At 35.8% G+C, this 17632-nt stretch overlaps 3 protein-coding genes across 4 annotated transcripts; 1 reads left to right on the top strand and 2 right to left on the bottom strand.

Moving 5' to 3' along the window:
* Positions 1-220: 220 nt before the first annotated feature.
* On the bottom strand, positions 221-5592 carry LOC129449026 (uncharacterized). Of its 2 annotated transcripts, none has more exons than XM_055211775.2 (5): positions 5438-5592; positions 4848-5111; positions 4689-4739; positions 2400-2537; positions 221-2147 (listed from the first exon to the last, which is right to left on the bottom strand). In XM_055211775.2, the coding sequence occupies exons 1-5, from the start codon at positions 5466-5468 to the stop codon at positions 1951-1953; spliced, it is 681 nt and encodes a 226-aa protein (XP_055067750.2). In that variant the 5' UTR covers positions 5469-5592; the 3' UTR covers positions 221-1950. The 2 variants fall into 2 exon arrangements, with proteins under 2 accessions (XP_055067750.2, XP_073728213.1); XM_073872112.1 differs by having other exon boundaries at positions 221-2144.
* A 591-nt stretch (positions 5593-6183) lies between these two features.
* On the top strand, positions 6184-9329 carry prelid3a (PRELI domain containing 3A). The gene is made up of 7 exons (XM_055210742.2): positions 6184-6455; positions 7249-7417; positions 7517-7606; positions 7719-7789; positions 8014-8116; positions 8478-8584; positions 8692-9329. The coding sequence occupies exons 1-6, from the start codon at positions 6424-6426 to the stop codon at positions 8547-8549; spliced, it is 537 nt and encodes a 178-aa protein (XP_055066717.1). The 5' UTR covers positions 6184-6423; the 3' UTR covers positions 8550-8584; positions 8692-9329.
* Positions 9330-10788: 1459 nt separating this feature from the next.
* fbxo32 (F-box protein 32) lies at positions 10789-17427 on the bottom strand. The gene is made up of 9 exons (XM_055210741.2): positions 17203-17427; positions 16397-16506; positions 16112-16161; positions 15934-16026; positions 14205-14298; positions 13423-13607; positions 11812-11994; positions 11562-11705; positions 10789-11438 (listed from the first exon to the last, which is right to left on the bottom strand). Exons 1-9 carry the CDS (start codon positions 17322-17324, stop codon positions 11349-11351), a joined length of 1071 nt encoding a protein of 356 aa, XP_055066716.1. The 5' UTR covers positions 17325-17427; the 3' UTR covers positions 10789-11348.
* Between the last annotated feature and the right edge of the window lie 205 nt (positions 17428-17632).

Below are 17632 nucleotides of genomic sequence, written 5' to 3'. Positions count from 1 at the left end.
TACATATTCAAAAGAAACTAAATCAAAAGGGCAATTATTCAATAAGAATGTTTATAAAAGAAGCCAGTTTCACTGCATTCTTATTTTTAAACAGTAATACAGACTTATAAGAAAGTGTTTTTTTTTTCTTATAAAAAGTTTCAACTCATTCCTCCAATGAGTAAGGATTTATCTTGAAGGTACTGGAGTCAGTTGTTCAAGGAAAGTCATGAGGCCTAGATTAAAAAGTTAAATAATCGTTCTTTATTTTGATAAAAGACACTTTAACAAACACTTAAAAGAGGTAATATACATTTTTTATAAATACATTTTTATAAAAAAAATATTTACAAAGTGACAAGATAAATAAAAAAGTAAACAATCAAGTGATAAAGTAGCCTATAAACATTTGGCCTGAGGCATAGTTTAAGATTACCCCAGCATTCACAAGAGAAAAGTATTAATTTTCTCTCTAGAGACCCAATTCACAGACATATAATCATATCACAGATTTACACATTAAAAACGTCCTACAGCAAAGATTTGGAATGAGATGTCTGAACACAAAAAAATCTAATTCAAAATCACCAGATATTAGGATTACAAATGCTTTGAAGTGATTACGAAAAACAGGAAATATCTATATACTATTAAAAATGCTTATTGAGAAATTGCAAATAGTTGCAATGTCAGTTGTGTAATGGTTCAAACACTTCTGTTGAACCCAAATAAAATTCAAACACAAAGATGCCATTTTGACGCTATCATGGCACAAGTTTAGAAAGATCTGAGATGCTAAATAATGTTTCAATGTGACCATGTTTGGCAGCACCTTCCAAGAACCTGAGCATGGCTTAATTGAAAAGGGTCATATTATGTCTTTTTCTGAAATCTGATTCTGTTTCTGGGGTGTACTTGAATACTTTCATGGTTGATTGTTCAAAAAACACATTATTTTTCATATATTTTACATATTTGTTACGTCTTTATTACCAGTCTGTCCCAAACACTCTGATTGGTCAAGTAGGCACAGTCTGTTGTGATTGGTCTTTTGCTAAGAGCATGTGTTGAAAAATACACAGGTCGTGATATGCAAGGAAATTAAGTGTGTGAAAGCTGTACAATTTGTGTAGATTTCAGTCATGTTAGAGCATTTGACTCTCAAGGAGCATTTACTGGCGCTGCTCGACACCACTTCGGGATATTGGGTAACATAAGCACGACTCTATGTTTCACAGGTATTTTCATTCTGTAATTGTCTTATACATATGAGATGCAACCATTTAATATTAAATACATGCACACAACATCTGTGTATTACACACGATAGCATTTACACTGAATGATAATGTCTTTAAATGGAATATAAGGGCATAGTGGTGATTGCTACAGAATAAAATGCACTGTTAGTTATCTTGACATAGAACGGGTGAAGCTGAATTTTTATCGATAAGGGTAAACAGAAACCTATAAAAGTGAAATAAATGAGACCGCAGCTAAATACTACATCAACATTCATCCGTATTAGGAAGGCAAGACAAAGTGGGTTTAAAATCAGTGTAAAATAAATAGCGTCTCTTTGACATGATGACAACACACCACTAAAGCAACTGCAGTTCTTTGTCATCTTCTTCTAAATCAGCCTAACAAGGCCTTGCTCCCTTTTTTGTGAATTTGTTTGAATTCAAGGGTTTATGATGTCACAAACCCAGGAAGAAGTTTGTTATATTCCTTTATAAGCTGTTCGTTGTAGGTCTTAAAAAGTGATATTTGTTAAATAGATTAGCTTTGAAACTTCAAACATCAATGTTACACACTAAGTTGAAAAAAATGAAAAAGCATAATATGACCCTTTTATAGCATGAATGATTCATCCATTGAAGAATCACAGGTCAAGTCCAGTGAGAAGAGGATACAACCTGTGTCTTCCCAAACATGTGAATCTTCTCTCCTACCCTCATTTCACATCTTTTAACCGTTCACATCTGAATCAATTTCTGTGTTCTCCTCAACATCTGAGTTCAAGGTTTCCGTGACTGTCATGCTGTTTTGGTCTCCTATAATGACATATTCTATGTGGGAGCTCTCCATGTGAATGCCACTGCCACTTACTGGGTCCTGTGCTGGTATTAGCTGGTCATGACTCTGATTGTCCTCCATTTCATCTACTGTTTGAAAAAACAAGTATTTGTCAAACAAATCATGCTCAAAATGCTCTTTTGTTGCTTTTAATTTTGACATAACAATGACAATAAAAATACAGAATAACAAATAATTGTCAAAATAACTGTATTAAGCGTTTTCATTCATTGTACATTTTTCTATATAATGTGTAAAATTCTGTGAACTGGTCAGATATGATGCAGTAGCCATATATGAATCAATACTAACAGAGTTGACCTATATTTCACAGCTCTTACCATTTATTGCACCATTCTGAGAGAGAAGAGGTTCCTGGTGACAGGTAATGCATTGATGATTGTTATTCCCAATAATACAGTGTTGCAGAGAAGAGTTATGTATGTTTATAATACAGGTTGTAATTGAGGCTTGTTTTTCTATAAAACAGAGAACAAGAAAAAACACAGGTATAAGCAACAACATGACACATTACATCGTAAACCTGAAAAACATATCACTTTGTCACTAGTACTTTAAGGAAGTGAGAAAGGATGTGGTTTTCCATTATAATACTTTTTATAGTAGAAGTCTGTGAGGTAATAATTTTTGAAGCATGCATGAAGTAACAACAGGAAGTGTGATCGATTACTCATGCAACACCAATGGAAAATGTATCACTACCTACAGCCTTCACATAATACAAACCTGCCACTAAAACAATGGGGGACCAAAAATGTCCCTGGTTACTATCAAAACCTCAATTCCCTGAGAGACGGGAACAAGACGTTGCGTCAGGATGGCACTGTAAGGGGGTAAGAGCATAGATATGTATAAAGGCTAGATATCCAATTGAGTGGAACGTCTGCATTTGGCAGCCATCTTACCACAGGCACTCGCTCACTCGTAGCTTGAGTTTAAATAGTGCCTGTACTTTTAAATGACCATAATTAATTTTTTACAGATTTTCAAACGGTTTGGTTTGTTATAAACGTCAAAGATGTACCTATGACACTGCATACTTAAACTAAAAAGATATTTTTCATGAAACATGTTGTAGCATCCAGAATTATAGCCACGTTAATAACGTTTGTACGAAACCAAACCATTTGAAAATTGGTAGAAAATAGAGCAAGTTATGGTCATTTAAAAGTACCTGCACCATTAAACACAATGCTACGAGTGAGCGAGTGCCCTGTGGTAAGATGGCCGCCAGGTGATGACATGAGAGACTCCCCCGTAACACATCTAGCCTTTATACATATCTATTGGTAAGAGCATCTGAGCTTCCCCGTACCTCTGCACCTGATACACAGACCATGTCTGCCTACCAAGCGCCCATTAATATTTGTGTGAAACGCTGTAATGGCTGTGGAAGGCATGTCACCGCCATTCTTGTAGTAAAAAGAAGGCGAGAACATGTACAGAGGAACCAGGACCATAAAGATGCAGCGGAAATGAACTGCCGCCAAGCACAGGGGCTTGAGTGACATCAGACACACTAAGATGCTGAAACCTGATGTGTTTGAGTCTGCTGACGGGCAGGGAGCTGGATGCAGGATTCAAGTAAAGAGAAATTCCCAAATAGAGCAAACTTTGCACTTGCATCTGCATATGCATTATGTATGCAGCTCACATGACTGACGCGTGACCGGATGCTTTCACTGAGCGGGAAGACATCACATGGCCGAGGTGAAGATAGATATGTATAAAGGCTAGATGTCTCGCCGTCGCTGCTGGCCAATTGAGTGGAAAGTCCGCATTTGGCGGCCATCTAACCACAGGCAGCTCGCTCACTCGTAGCATTGAGTTTAATGATGCATGTACTTTTAAATGACCATAACTTGCTTAATTTTATCCCGATTTTCAAACGGTTTGGTTTGTTATAAACGTCAAAGATGTACCTATGACACTGCATACTTATACAATATTTTTTTTTCATGAAACATGTTAAAGCATCCAATTGAGCAAGTTATGGTCATTTAAAAGGACCTGCACTATTAAAACTCAATCCCACGAGCGAGGGAGCTGCCTGTGGCAAGATGGCCGCCAGGTGATGACGTTAGAGACTCCGCCGTAACACATCTAGCCTTTATACATATCTATGAAGGTGAAGGCCCAGAGTATGTGCTTTGCAAGGCAACTTGCCATATAGAATTGGGCCTGCTCATGCTACTAAAATGCAATGCGCTTGCACAAAGCAGAACCTATGAAAGGGGTCATACAATGCTCATACAGGGCAAACATCTATGTAACATGAAGAGCGGCCAAGGTACACTGCGCTTGTACCAGACAGACACCAATGGATGGGGTCTGCTCATTCACTGTCTTGATCGGCATTGACCATTGCAATTGTTTATGGGCACTGGCGTTATGCAATGTGGCTTCAGGAAGGAGCGAAAGTAGGATAACCCTATAGCGTCAACTACTTCTGACGCAATATCGAGTTAACTGTTCTCGAAAGGGGAAAGCTGGTCATAGAAGTCCATTTTCCAATGCCTCTTAAGCAAATCACAAGTCAATCTTGCATCACAACAGAAGGAAGTACTGACAGTCTGAATCAGTAAGGGAAAGTATGCAAAAAAGTCTACCTGAGAATGAGATGTCCTTTGAGTGATGATGGTCCTCATGACTTAATGGTGCTAAATAACAGTAAATGCATGAAAGAAATAAAGACAGAGGATTATAACAAAACGCATATAAATAACAAAAAAACACAGTTGTACTTGTATATCATATAGTATATCAACCTGGAGATCCCGTGACACTCTCGTACAACTTTGGGTGACAGATGCCAAGGCATCCAAAGAATGCGCTGCACGCGCTGCGGCCTTTTTTAATGACGATCTCCATCAGCTTTGAGGCTTTTTGCATGTCTGTGACCTGAGAACTGACAACCTGAGCTTCATACTCCGTGATTGTGCGTGAATGACACAAGCAGCTGGACATAGTCTCAACCAAATCCCATGTCAAACGCTTGCTTAGAAGCTTTAAATTTCGCTGTAATCGTTTTTCTGTAGGGAAAGACATGGGTGTTTAAAATACAGGACAGTACAAAAGCAACAGATGGGTACATTTCAATGGCTGTACTTCATTTTACTGCATGTGTACAAATACTAAATAATATCATGCATGTATTTATTTAAGGTATGAATTATAGGTTTAGGTTCAGGGCTGGTAAACGGGACTGTGAAATAAAGCGCTATCCACATAATGTAAAGCAAATTACAAGATCATTATCAGATAATAACATTTGTTCAGCTTCCGTGTTCTCAAATGTTGTATTTCCCTTAAAAACTATGATACCAATTTAAGCAGTTGGCTGAGTTTTGTGACTTACCAGTCGAGTCAAAAACAACGGTCCCGGCCATCTATTAGTATTCACAAACAATGCCAAACACCCCAAAGTAATGTGTTACTTAAACCGAGTGAATGTGAAAACGAAACGACGCGGGGGCCGTCCATATAGTTGCGACTGCGCATGCGCTTGGGATTTCCAGAGACGAATTCCCCTGCAACATATCAACCCGCATAACCGCAGATTTTAAATGTCAAGTTCTGAACAACAACAACAACACGACAAATAATTTGTGTTTCTTGTTAAATAAATGTAAGTTCTGCCACAAACTATGCGTGTTACCAGAAAATGACCCATGGTTTTACTACAGTTAAAAAAACATGCGTTACTGTAGTAAAACCATGGTTATCACAAAATAACCATGGTTTTAACAACCATGGTTTTCAAAAACCATAGTTACACCATGGTTTTCAAAAACCATAGTTACACCATGGTTACTGTAGTAAAACCATGGTTTTGCTAGTAATCAATAAACAAAAAAAACATGTTTACACTTTTACCACAAAAAAACCACATTAATTTTCGTAAGTGTAACCGCAACTAATGTCAACTGAATAAAATGTCAACTGAATAATACGACAAATAATTTGTGTTTCTTCTTAAATAAATGTGTTTTAGCCACATAATTGTCCGTATGTCTATCACTGATCAGTAAAGGGAAAATCGATAAATGAAATTATTTATGTATGTATGTAATAAAGCACGCAGCTTCCGTTAAATACATTGACCGAATGTGCACTACGGTTAACATTTGCACGTTTGTAGCGCAACTCTGATCTACATCAAGTCATAGCGTCAGTGTCGGGCTTGATCTCTATTGGTAGATGCCGTTATCAGCTAACAGCAGGCAGGGTTGTTGCAATTGCATTAAATGAGGAGCATCTTAAGCCGGTGTCATTGGAGCGGAGCGTGAAAATATGAATTTATGAGATCAGTTCATCGTCGTATGGAGCCATACTGTTGCAGAAATGAAGATCTGGAGCACGGAACACATATTCAGGTAAGTAACATAAGGCGAGTGCAGCGCTCGTGAGCACAGATTTCAGCATCATCTGAATCATCTTTAGCATCCGGAATCGCTTAGTATGTATAGCGTTGGGATCAGAAAACAGAACTAACATTTATCCTAGATTTATTTTTAAAGAAACATGTACTCATTGCATAGCAAATAACACAAATTTCAGCGTTAATGCATTAATGCAATTGTCATTCATTCGGTCCTATCCGGTAGCCCTTAGTCATTTAGGCCTGCAATATTCTTACTGCACTATTGATACAGGCTACCTGGTGTGACTAGAAAAGCACATGAATATAGAAATTACGTTATTACGTTAAGATTGTATATTGAATGTGATGAAAATTATTTTTATAGGCTAACAGTCATACTATAACATAACAATCAATCAGAAATGAAGACTGATAGTGTATTTTAGAATTGCATAAAACCAGTATATTCCCTAGTTTCTCTTTTTAAACACTCACCAGTTTCACTTGAAAATAAGAGGTTATTAAGATGATATATATGATGATATTGAACAAACCTCTATATTAAGGTCCTCTCTTGATATGGACGTGATGTTCATTTTTGATATTAAGATGCACTGCAGAAGGGCATTGCAGGAATAGTTGTCAATAACTACTCTGACAAATGCTTGACTCATATTTATACCAGAGCAGCATTGCCAAAAATATATATGTGATGATGTAATTTCCATTACAGGTAAGCTGTGGTCAATAAACTTCCCTACTAGCTATAATGTGTTCTCTTTGTGTATTATAATGTATTTACACAGCTACCCTTGGGAAACTGTAATCAAAGCAGCTATGAGGAAATATCCCAATCCAATGAATCCTAGTGTTGTTGGAGTGGATGTCCTCGATAGAAATCTGGATACAAATGGACGTCTACACAGTCATCGGCTACTGAGCACAGAGTGGGGCCTTCCAGGGATTGTCAGAGCGGTTAGCAATTATTTAAAAAAGTTTTAAAAATGTGCTAATTTTTTATATTTATGATGTCAGATGAACAGAAAATATTTTGTATTAATCTGAACACTGTAGATTTTAGGGTCAAATCGAACAATCACATATGTAAAAGAACATTCCATCGTGGACCCAAAACAAAAGAAAATGGAACTTTGCTCAACAAATGTAAGATTTTGTTTATTGTAGAAACAAATCAACAGATCATTGAATAAATACCCTATTTATATGATTATGAATTTATAAGTTGAGCTAAAGACTGGCATCTCTCTCTCTTTAGATAACCCTAACAAATTTTATATCTGTTGATGAAAGGCTCGTCTACACACCTCATCCAGAAAATTCAGAAATGTAAGTTAAATATCTTATTTCAGGAGTAAGTATCATATTTCATTTATTTGTCTCTTTAATAACTGCATGCATATTTAAACACATAAACAATACAAATACAAAGTCTTGTAAGATTCTGCTGACTTTACTGAAAGTTGTTTTTTTATAATTTTACCTTTTTTGTATCAGTGATAAAGCTTTATTAACTTTACCATCGCAAAGATGACTTCTGTTTTTTTCCACAGTACTGTATTAACCCAAGAGGCGATTATCACCGTTAAAGGCGTCAGCCTTAGCAGCTACTTGGAAGGGTTAATGGCTTTAACCATGTCAGCTAATGCAAGGAAGGTAGATGCATACAATGTCTTATGTGCTCAGTAAAATACAGACTAATGTGACAAAAGATCTCTTGGAATATTCCCTTTATCATCATACTGTATCATGTGTTGATTAAAAAAATCCATGATGAAAGTTTGCTATCTACTGTGGATAAATGGGAACTTATGCAGTAGCTGTAGTTCCTGTTTTTGTAATGCAATCAGAGAAGTGCCGTGAACAAGTGATTTTAAATACAAATGCTGTGTTTTTGTCCCCGGCATGCAAAAGTTATTTTTGTGGATTCTTTTTTTCATGAAGTTTTATCTTTAAGCAATTATGAAAAGTCGTCACAGATGATACCCAAAGGTAAACATAACACTGTTTATCATAGGGATGGGATGCCATTGAGTGGATCATTCAAAACTCTGAAAGAGAAAATTTGCCCTTGTGTGACCTCTGTTGAACAGTGATGACGTTTTATCCAGCATCTGTTTTTTGGTTGGTATAAACCAGAACATGAATGCATGCCTTCCCTTATATAATTAATGTGTAATCAGTATAACCACCTTAAAAATGATCTAGGTTTGCTTTACTTCTGCTCTTAGAGCCCATGAATGATGACCACATGATGTGGAATGACAACAGCACACCAGCTCTGAAACCACAGCCTGACGTTAACCCAGTTTTTGTTGTGTTAAAGGCTGTCAAGGTAGTGCTCTTTTATGCACTTGCTGTGAAAAGGGGTTAAAATCTCATTAAAATTGCACTATTACAGAAAAATACTGTATAGAGTTAAAAACGTTGCTACAAAATATGTGTTAACTGCACTGACTACCTCTCGTTGAGTTATTTTCATGTGATAACAGGAGACTCTGTATCAATTGGATTTTAAATTATAATGAAACTACTTATAAACTACTAAGAATGCTATTTAATTGACTTTAATATGTTCTAAATCTGTATAGTTTGAATGAGAGGTCAACTTGTTGAATTGATTGATTTTATTTAAGTTTGTTTTAGAAATGTCAGATTTGCATGAATAGTCTTAAAGTAAAATTAAATAAATTTTAGCAAAAACTTGTAGGATGTGTACTGTCAATAGATTTTGTAGTAAATATTTATATTTAAAGTTTATGCGACATCATAATTCCTTGTTATGAGACAAAAACTTTACATGTAACAAATTTGCATTAATTTATGTTCAAATAAATTGTCAAGGCCTTACAGAGCCCCCTACTGTTGAGTGAGTGTAAAGAACAATTTTTCACAAAGAGTTATTTAAATTGCACTTTTGAAGAAAGTCTGCATAAGGTGCAACTTTGTCATCTTGTAAGAGTAACAGTGTAAAAATTTTATTTATTAAAATGTATTAAAATGATTATGGCCTTATTAAGGGTCAATATTTGCCCTCACCGGCTATTTTTGAAGAATTTAAACACACAGCATTCCATTTGGCACACATTTCAAACCTGTATTATACTAAACTGACTGAGAAAACAATATAGATGTATATAAAAGGTTAGATAACCAATTTAAATAATGTTTTGCTGTAACTTGTTAGGCATTTAGGGCATTTGTAAGGCATTTCCCATGACATTTAACCTCAAGGCCTGGTTAATGACACCCTCCATAACAAATATTAATGGGAACCAATTATTTATTCTACATCCATGCCCCATTATTTTTTACTTGACCTAAAGCATACATTTTTATTTCATGCAGTATCTTTGATGCATTTATTTTCCAAATGTTGAATTTAGGGTAGTACCATTTACTATGTCATACAACTGAATTGTTTCAATGATATTAAATTAACTCAAACGGGTCAGCATCTTTTCCCTAATGATCTAACTTTAGACAAGCAGAACAAAACTAAACTGCGGGTTCGTAATTGAGTCGCCTTGCCGAGATGCTTTAAAAAATGTGTGTGGTTTTTAGACATAAAGATAGATAAATAGTATTATGTATTCAACTTTGATATTAAGAAACAGCAATTTAATGTCTTTAATGCCATAATGCCCCATATTTCCATGTGATTGTGGCATTTTATTGCATATCTGCTTTATCTTGTTAAGGGGGTATATAAATGTGACATAATAAATATGCTTAATGCCTCATAAAAAAAAAAAACAATTCAACTGTAGTTGATTTGTTTATATCTTCCTATGAAGAGGAAGACTTTTTGTTTCTAAAGAAATAAAACTATATTTTTAAGAAAATTGTGACTTTTAACCTTGTATTTGCAAACAGCTACACATTGTGTTAATACACAGTACATCAGTATGTACAATAGAAACACATTCAAAAAGTAAATCTCAAATATCAAACATATCTTAGTGTGATTTAACGTCATGCAGGTTTCATTGCAAAGCTAAAGTAAAACTGTAATGAACAAATAGTGCAGAATTGTACAGTGCATTGCAAATTCGGCAAATAACCTTTGAATGGATTTCTTCAGGTAACAACAAAAACCTATTATACATATTTTAAACCACATCTGTTCCAAATCTTATGAATTTCAAACCCATTTAATGACAGTAAGGGTCTCAGATGATGTGATTTTGGGTTATTTCATCTATAGGATAAGTGTACTAGTAGGTTTAACATGTTTTTTTTTAAACTGGACCTGACTTTTTTTTGTATGAAGGTATGAAATTTGGTTACAATAAGGCGGCACATAAGAGGAGTCTGTTCTTTAGAACTGCTTATTAATGTACTCATGTATTTATTGTGTTTAGAAAAAAACAAGCATGTTTAAAACACAAACTACCGAAAATATCAAATGTATAAAAGTGGAAAAAAAACTGGAAAAGTATTGCACACCAGTGTTAAGGCCATTTTGGTAAACATATCCACTTCATGCACTTTTTGCTTTAAGCAAAAATATCTTCAAACAACAGTACAATAATGTCTGCGTTGCCAAAATCAAACATATATTACATTCACAGAAGTGACCAGGACATCCTGGCAGCATACAGGCAACTTTTTATGCGAATAAATATTCTAATCCTCAAATGTCTTTCAGTAAACAAGATCCATGCTAAATAAATAGACATATCCCTTATAAATAAACATTGCCTTTTGAATATTTCCCTCAACACAACATAACTTTCACTTATTGACTCTTCCTCTTGTACATGTAATTTTCATTATTTAACATTATTTGCCTTCTAAATCATTCGCATCTTTTCCCTGCCTCAAGTCATCCAGGAATCCTTTGCGCTATTGACACTATATACACATGGCAGCAATGCAGCGCCCCCTAGAACTTAAACAGGTTAATAAACCCCTGTGGAGACACTGGCTTGCAGCACGTCTCTGGGTTATTGGCTGTGCAAGGGTGATCTGTATCCTGTGGTAAACAAACCAAAAAACACGGTCATTGACCTAACAGTTATAAATCTTTCTAGACTTAAATGTTTAAATCTATACATTTAGGTACTCAAATATTTCAAGTGCTTTCATTTCATCTTACCTTCCAGAAAAGAATGTGGCAATGTGTGCAGAACTGTAATGTGTCACTGTACTGCTCCTTATGCGGGTAGCACCGGCACAGCTTAAAGTACATCTTTTTCCATTCCAATTGGCCTTTATCTGACACCATTATACGCTTGCGGATCTGTTGTGCAAATTTAGTGTTAGTACACAAAATAACAGAACTCATGAGTAATGAATGAAACTATTCCTTAATAAATTTAACACTGTATTTATATACAAACTTTTACCTGTCTGTCTGTAAAGTGATACTGGCAAAGTCTCTTCCACAGCAGGCGATCTTCTGCCAGTACACATAGGTCCGGGCATACTTGACCCAGACTGACCAGATCTCGTCCATCTGACAGACGGTGCATGATATTCAAATGTAGACTAGCTGGAAGGTCAAGGAATGTCATTCCTGTGTTTGTGGGCTGGACAGATTAAAAATCTGTTTAAATTTGACCTCCGGACAGTCTCAAGATAGTAGTTTAGTAAAGTTTCACATATTTCTGGGTCAACATCATTTTTGTCCTGGAACAGCCAATAGGGTATATGTTGAACGCCACGTGACCAAACTGGAAAACAGGGTCGATCGCCTCCGGTTGCCGGTATGTGCTATCGTAGCTTGTTTTTGTTATTTATAGTATTATTATTTGTGTTTTTTTATTCTAATATCTGAATGTATGCGAGAAGAAACTCCTTTTGTCAAAAGCTATAAAGTATTAAAAACTTAGCAAATTTTCTTTTACTTAGGTTTAATGAGCATATCCACTGGACATCGGTTATTAAAAAAAAAAAAAACATAACACAAATAATCAGTGTTGGGGGTAACCCATTACTAGTAACGTGCATTACGTAATAATATTACTTTTCTGAAGTAACAAGTAAAGTAACGCATTACTTTTTAAATGTACACATTAATATTTGAGATACTTTTTTTCAAAAGTAATGCAAGTTACTTTCCAGTTTAATTAATTTGATAAAAAAATAATGTACTGAATTAAACTGAAGGTAGTCACATAGAATTATGCACTCTTATGCGTGCGTGCCTTAGCGAAAACAGTTTGAATCAGAAACGGCCAGGGCTTGACATTTTTGTGATGGAAATTTGTGAATGCAGAACTTCTCAGTCATAAAAAACACCTGCAAGGCTTGAAAGAGATCAAGCCTCAGCCAAGTAAGAAAAAGTAACGCAAGTATTACTTTCCATAAAAAGTAACTAAGTAACACAGTTACTTTTTTGGGTAATAACTTAATATTGTATTGCATTACTTTAAAAAGTTACTTTCCCCAACACTGCAAATAATAATAATACGAATAACACATACCGGCAACTAGGGCTGCATAACGATTAATCACGACTAATAATTTGCAAAATAAAAGTTTTTGTTTATATAAAATATATGTGTGTACTGTGTACAATAATTATATATAAATAAATACACACGCATGTAGATATCAAAGAAGTATTGACATGTGTATATACATTTTTATATTTAACTATAATTTATATTATATAATATATATATATATATATATATATATATATATATATATATATATATATATATATTTTTTTTTTTTTTCCTAAACTTATAAATGCATGTGTGTGTATTTATATATAAATTATTATTATACATAATACACACACATATATGATGTAAACAAAAACTTTTATTCTGCAAACGGTTAGTCACGATTAATTGTTATGCAGCCCTACCGGCAACCGGAAGTGATCGACCCGATTTTCCGGTTTGGTCACGTGAAGTTGGACATATATTACCCTATTCTAACCTCTATAGATCAGTAAAGGGTCATTTATTTTTACATCAAACTTTAATATATCTTTGATCTCTCACCCTGTTGATTTGAATGTTGTCAAGCTGCTGTTGCCACTGCAGTATGTTCTCCATGCGGTGCACCCAGATGTTGATGTTGCCCACCAGCACAGACTTCCCCATGTCCTGAACCAGACTGCACAATGATGTATATAGTGTCTGCAATAGTTCTTTAATCGGTCGAACGTTTTGCTGATCATCTAGAACTGAGAAAGCAACAAGACAGCGTAAACAATAGTTTAAATAAACCTCAAGGACATTACATTATGGGGCTGTATCTGCTGTTTATTATATGAAGCCAAATGCTTTCATAAAGCGCACACACACAAACGTTTGCTATCTAAAAAAGGACATAACATGGACCTCTATTGTTTTGTAAGCCTTTTCAAAAAATTTGTAATGCACTGATTTACGAAGGAGCATTTTGTCGGATATAGCTTACTTCTAGAGACAAATGGATCCTCTAAAGATGCATGCATGCATACACACTGTACTGTAAATAATTAAGTTTACCATAACAACCTGAAACTTTTCTTAAACTGAGAGGACTTAAGGTTTAGAGTATTCATGAGGTTTCTGTTTGCGCTCAAAAGGTGTTGTCACACTTTCCAGAGTAGGCAATTATAAAATTTCCATTAAGCTGTATCCTATTAGTCAAAAATTTGGCCCTATTAACCAAAATAGAATTTCAATATAAGGCGAATTTCACAGATGTATAGTAAACACACAACAAATATTGTTGATGCTTCATAATGACTTATAGGTTTGCAAATATAAGGAATGAGGTGAGAGCGAGAGCTTACCTTTTTGTACGACCCTTTCCAAAATGTTCATGTAGTTTTTCTGTGCCACTCCACTAAGAGAAGGCAGCTGGGACTTGGCGATGAGCTCCAGCAGCTGAAATGTTAAACATAAATTCGAGAGGTCAGACTAAGAGCCTCTGTGTTCCAGACAGTTACATTCAATTCTCTCTGGCCTTGGCAAAAACAATGACTCAGAAATGAGACGCTCTATCCCATCAAACATGCTGGCTCTCTGGCTAATGTCTGCCTCAGTCAGCAGTGTTGTTTTGAAGTCAAGATTAAATCAGGAAACACCATTCTTTCAAACCATACCAAACAGGAATGGACCGAACCTCCTTCATTAATAAACAATACCTAAAAAATTTGCATTTCTGAGAGAACAATGAAAGGAAATTTGGGCATTTTTGATGGAAGTGAAGCATGTGTGTCACGTGAACGCTTTGCACGTGTGTTTTCCAACACCAAGTTCATTTGAAGATGTTAGGACAGCCAAGAGCAGATAGTGAAAGCCAAGTTGTGCTCTTAAACAACTGCTGGGTGGAATGATGGGCATGTAAGAGCTGTACAATCCACATCATGGGGCAACACTGACCCACACTCGACCCAAAAGCATGTGAGCATTGTTATTCCCCTCACCCCGGCCCATTAGAACAGCTTTAAGTGCTTTTATGTGGACTATGATCGGACGTAATGTCTCCACCTTAAGTTCTGGAAACTCTCAGAGTTCATTGTGTGTCAAGTTTATAACACAGATTAAACATGTTTAAAAATGACTTTTTGACATACAGCCTTATCACTTAAAACATGATGGGGCAATGTTTAGGCATGCAAACAGCTATGTGTTTTGACACCATTACACAGTGTAACATCAGAGGTAAATTCATGATGATAATTACAGACTAAGATATTATACCCGTCTTTGTTAAGCTGCATTTTAAGTAGTCTAATAGGACTGTTTTTCCATTCCTGCTAAACCTGATCTCTGTAACTGAGCTCTGACACAACACCAGCACAAGGCCAGACAACCAAACTGCAAGATAAACCTGACACTACTGTGTCTCAATAGTGCTGTGACCATTCTGGAAATGTCTGGATAAGCAAAGGCATCAAATTAAATGCAGATACCATAAAAATGAAATAAATAAACCAAAAACCAACAAATAAACCATAATAAATGCATAAATGATCCAATTAATGACCACCATCATAGTTTATACAAGATCACAGTGAAATCAAGTGATCAGATCAGTATTCAGTGTCACAATGAGGGGGGGGGGGTAAACAGGCACTCAAGTCACTTGATTTTCCGTTTTGGTTTCATAAGCTCCAGCCCTCCTATTTTTCAGCTCAGCTGTCTGTTAGGACACTGTGAGCAGAACATCACACCAACCTATGTTTATCTGCTCTTTGCCAATGACCTTAAATTTTATTACTGGAACACTGAAGAACATCAACTCATTTAGCGAACCTAAAGCCTAAGTACAGACTAGACCGGTACAGGACCATGGCTGTAAGGCCATGTTTTAGCCATGGCTGTAAGGCCATGTTTTAGCCCAGCTGGTTAAACACACACAAAGTAGAAAAAATTGTGCCTTTCATCTGCTGCGAACAAACTTGTCTGGTTTGCTTTGATAAGAGTAAAGACAGTGGCAAACACCCAGATGTCAAGGCTTAACTCCTTCTTCTCAAAAGCTTGCCTATTGTCACAAAGTACATTAAGGGCACTCACCCTAACAACATAATTGAATCGCCTGGTGTCCTTGATGGCACTGCAGAAGTCCAAGCGATTAAACGCTTCTCCCAAAGTACAATATCCATGCCGCTGGGTGAAATGATCAGAGAGGAAATAGTTAACTCATTTCTTGTATTCAAACAAGCATACTGTAAAAGATCATTTACAGGCTTACCTCTTTGGTACTACCTTTGTGGACGTATATCCATTTATCTCTGTGAAAATCTGCAAAGAAACCAAACAGGAGTTTTGCAACTTAATTGTTTATTTGATAAGTATACCACGGTTTCACAGACAAGGCTTAAGAGTAGTCCTAGACTAAGACACATGTTAACACCAGTATCGTCTTTTTCTAAGGCGTGTTTATAAAAGATGCTTAAACATCTTAATTTAGTCCTGGCTTAAAGCCTTGTCTGTGAAACCAGGCCTTCATGTTGCAAAGCATAGGCTTACTGCTTACAAGGAATTTTGGTGTTGTTGTTCATCAAGTCCTTCTTCCGCTTCTTGGCAGCAACGTCATAATTTATGCTGAGCATCAAATTCTCCTTTTCATATTCATCCTTGCAGTAACTGAAAGTAGAATTGAAAGCATTAATGCATGCTTACTCTGAGTTACTGATTGTTTACATACATCTGTTTGTATATTATTATGCATAAAATATGGAAATATTTAGGATTGTAATAAGCTCTATGCATCACATATTGATTCCCACATGCAAAACACTGTAGTATACTTTAGTATTTACTATAGTAAATCGTAGTAAAATACTGCAGTAGTATTTTTATTATTATATTGTTATTGACTGCCACAGTATTAACAATTTTACAAGGTATTTTACTACAGTTACCTTTACTAAATGCTGAAGTATATAGGATTTTTCTAGAAACAGTAAATAGTTCCGGCATATGACCTACACTACGGTATTCCACTGTGGATGTATTAATAGCAAAGGCGATTAACAGCTGATGAGTAAACAAAGGCATATGACAGCTATTTACTGCAGTGCTGTAACTCGAGCTGCGCATCCCCATCATCTTTTCAAGTTCATTATGCGTATTCATTCTGCTTTACAAAATAAATAAACGATTGTGAGTGTGATGTGAACCTGCTGTCAAAAGTTTTCCGATTTAAGGAGCCCATTTTTGTGAGAAACTGCGTCTGCAGTAAAGCTGCGCCATTTGTTTGATATTGTTATTCGCGCTCGGTAAAGGAAAACAGTCAGTTTAACGTCTTGACATGACAATTTTATACGACTGTAAACTGACCTTCTCCTCTCTGAAACATTGTTATTCTTCTCGTTCTCATCTGTCGTGGATTTTTTCCAACCATCCTCCGTTTTTATCCAGCTTTGACCAGGTGAGCGCCAGTCTTGACCAAGAAATGGCATTTTAACAATATACAAAATTTAAATTAAGAGAAATTTTAATTGTTGAAGTGATTTTCTAGCGTGTTTGCAAATCATGCTATGATCGCGTCTCTGATGATAAAAGTGCGCAGTTGTATTTATATTGTAAGAGGAGAAACCGGAAGTATTGCTGGCTCCGCCCCCTTGGACAGATTCTTCAACACGTGGCTTTGTTTATCATCTTCCTTGATGTTGCAAAACCTCAGTAGAAACATAATCAGACTTAAGAGTTGACGCTTCATATCACCTGTCATCGTGATCTTATGATCATCATCAACAGTAAAGGTAAT

Source organism: Misgurnus anguillicaudatus, chromosome 10, assembly GCF_027580225.2.
Source record: "Misgurnus anguillicaudatus chromosome 10, ASM2758022v2, whole genome shotgun sequence".
Classification (NCBI taxonomy): Eukaryota; Metazoa; Chordata; class Actinopteri; order Cypriniformes; family Cobitidae; genus Misgurnus; species Misgurnus anguillicaudatus.
This window is presented reverse-complemented; position numbering and strand designations above follow the sequence as displayed.